Source organism: Trifolium pratense, linkage group LG5 (genome assembly GCF_020283565.1).
Source record: "Trifolium pratense cultivar HEN17-A07 linkage group LG5, ARS_RC_1.1, whole genome shotgun sequence".
Taxonomy (NCBI): domain Eukaryota; kingdom Viridiplantae; phylum Streptophyta; class Magnoliopsida; order Fabales; family Fabaceae; genus Trifolium; species Trifolium pratense.
In genome coordinates this window covers 25,784,276-25,786,697 of record NC_060063.1, presented here as the reverse complement: position 1 = coordinate 25,786,697, position 2,422 = coordinate 25,784,276, and the positions used below count along the sequence as shown (strand labels likewise).

The 2,422-nt window shown below is 31.0% G+C and overlaps 1 protein-coding gene across 1 annotated transcript; it reads left to right on the top strand.

The window, feature by feature from the left end:
- The first annotated feature begins 635 nt into the window (after positions 1–635).
- On the top strand, positions 636–2,068 carry LOC123883374. The gene is made up of 3 exons (XM_045932151.1): positions 636–813; positions 1,022–1,077; positions 1,231–2,068. Exons 1-3 carry the CDS (start codon positions 637–639, stop codon positions 1,811–1,813), a joined length of 816 nt encoding a protein of 271 aa, XP_045788107.1. The 5' UTR covers position 636; the 3' UTR covers positions 1,814–2,068.
- Positions 2,069–2,422: the final 354 nt, after the last annotated feature.

Here is a 2,422-nt window from a genome sequence, read left to right as displayed (position 1 = left end):
CAAAGTGTGTGTTTATCCATGTGATTAACACGTTTCATTTAAAGAATTTGGATCAAATTTAGATTTTTAAAAGATTTTATTTACTTTGAATTATCACATTCTCTTCTAATAAAAAGATTTTTGTATAAAATAGTCAAATACTGTAGTAGAATTCAAACTTGGTATACATGCTTCAATAATATCTTTGATACCTACCATTTGAGTTACGTATCCAAAACCATATTCTAGTGAAAATATGGAAATATAACAAATTTATTTTTTGAAGAGTGCTAGTAACACACTCTTTAACAAACACACTCCAACACACTCTCTTTTATTGGTTAAAATTTATATGGGTCCCATAAAAGTTATATGAGTCCACATTTTTTTATGAAACCCATGTGAATTTCAACCAATAAAAAAGAGTATGTTGAAGTGTATTACTAGCATTATTCTTAAATTTTTTATAAAAGAACGATTATCGAGACGTGTGTTTATGTAAGAAAAAAAATAAAAGAAAAAGAAAAGAAAGAGACTGAGATCTGTCAAAAAGATAAAATGAAAAGGATAATAAAATAAATAAAAATTTCAACAGTGACACAGTATAAAACCCATTTTTCATTCACAAAAAATCAGAAAAATATTTCATTCTTTGATATGAGGATTCGAAAAAACGCAAAGCTTTCCCCTCTTCTACATACTTGTTCATCTTCATTGCTCAAAAATGGTTCATTTCCAGCTGAAACTTTTCAAACGCACGTTTGTCAGCTTAATCAATCTCCATGGGATGTGATCCCCTTTCACTCTTCCAACTTCAATATCTCTTCAATCCAGGTTCTTCTTCTTATTCTATTCTTCTTCTCAGATCTATTAGGGTTTTTGTTATTTTCATTTTCATCCATTAGGGTTCTTATTCACCTCACACAACATAATATTTTTCCTCTTTTCTTCTAGTTTTTCCCTTTTTCCTTCAAATTAGGTTAATGGGTATCTATTTTCTCTCTCATTTCTCATTTTTTTGTTCTTAATTTTTTTTGCTTAGTTTCAAGATCAAGATACCTTAAAAAATGGGGATTCTTTTGGAGCTATTGATGAAAGGTAAACGTAAATCCAAATCTAAATCCCAATTTATGAACTTTTTTATTTAACTTGCAATACCCATTAGGGTTTTTTGATTCTATGAAATTTTGTATTGTTTGTTTCGTTCTGTGTTGAAATGAATAAGTTTTGTTTGTCGAAAATAAAAAACAGTGTTGTTGTTGTTGCTTCGATGATGGAAGCTGAAGATGTTGTTGATGATAATAATAATAATAAACCTGCGATAGAAAATTTTGATATGATGGTGCTTGATGATAATAATAATCAACAACATGGTGGCGGTGGTGGTGGCGATAAGAAGGTAGTAGGTTTGAAGAGAAGCTCGAATGGCGGTGGCAATGTGGGACCGGGGCCGCGACGTGGTAGAGGCCGACCGAAGAAGTCGGCGGCGGGTTCTTCGAGTTCGAATAATAATGAATTTTATTATTATTCTGGGTTTGGTCCATTGTGGGCGAAAAGAAGAAGTGACAAATTTGAAGGTGAAGGTGAAGAAGATGATAGTAACAAGAGTGTTGTAACATTAGGTGGTACTAATAATAATGATGATAAGATTAATGTTGTTAATCATGATTATAATAATAATGTTGGTGTTGAGTTTGGTTGTAGCGTTGATGTTAATGTTGTTCCTTGTATTTCTGATGAAGAGGATTATTATGATGATTATTGTGATAATGAAAATGGGAAGAGAAGAATGAGGAAGCCAGTGAAAGAAAGGTCACTAAAATCGTTAATGTGAAATGTTAAGTTATCATAGGGTTGAGGTAGTTGTTCAATGTTGTATTGTGGATTATTATTATTGTTGTTGTTGTTGTTGTTGTTGTTATTTTAATTTATTAATTTTGGATTATGATTATGGTGGATTATTATTATTATGTATGAAAATTTTGTACCCTTTCGGATATTTAGGGTTATGTATGGAATAAAATCTTTCTCCCCTTTCGGATATTTAGGGTTGTATGTATGTATGTATGAATGGAATGATAATCTATTAATCTTGTTTCAACATTATGTCGTGGATATATTCGTGGGTGAGGTTAGTATTGTCCTTTCAAGGGAATAATATTTGGTTTTTTTTCGAGTGTGAATGTGGTGGACCGTAACTACTGTGTGGAAGGGTAAATTGGTAAATTCATAAGTCTTTTTAAATCTTTTATTGCTTTATTATATACTATGGTTTATCTCTCTCTTCTTTATTATATCTACCGTATATCCCATTTAGGGTGTGGATAGTTTTTGGGTTCATTTGGTTGATTGCTTCAATATTCCAATACTTTTTTCAGTAACGGATGATTGAACTTTTTAAATTAACAGTTATATACATGCATAAATGTACTGTGGGCCACTG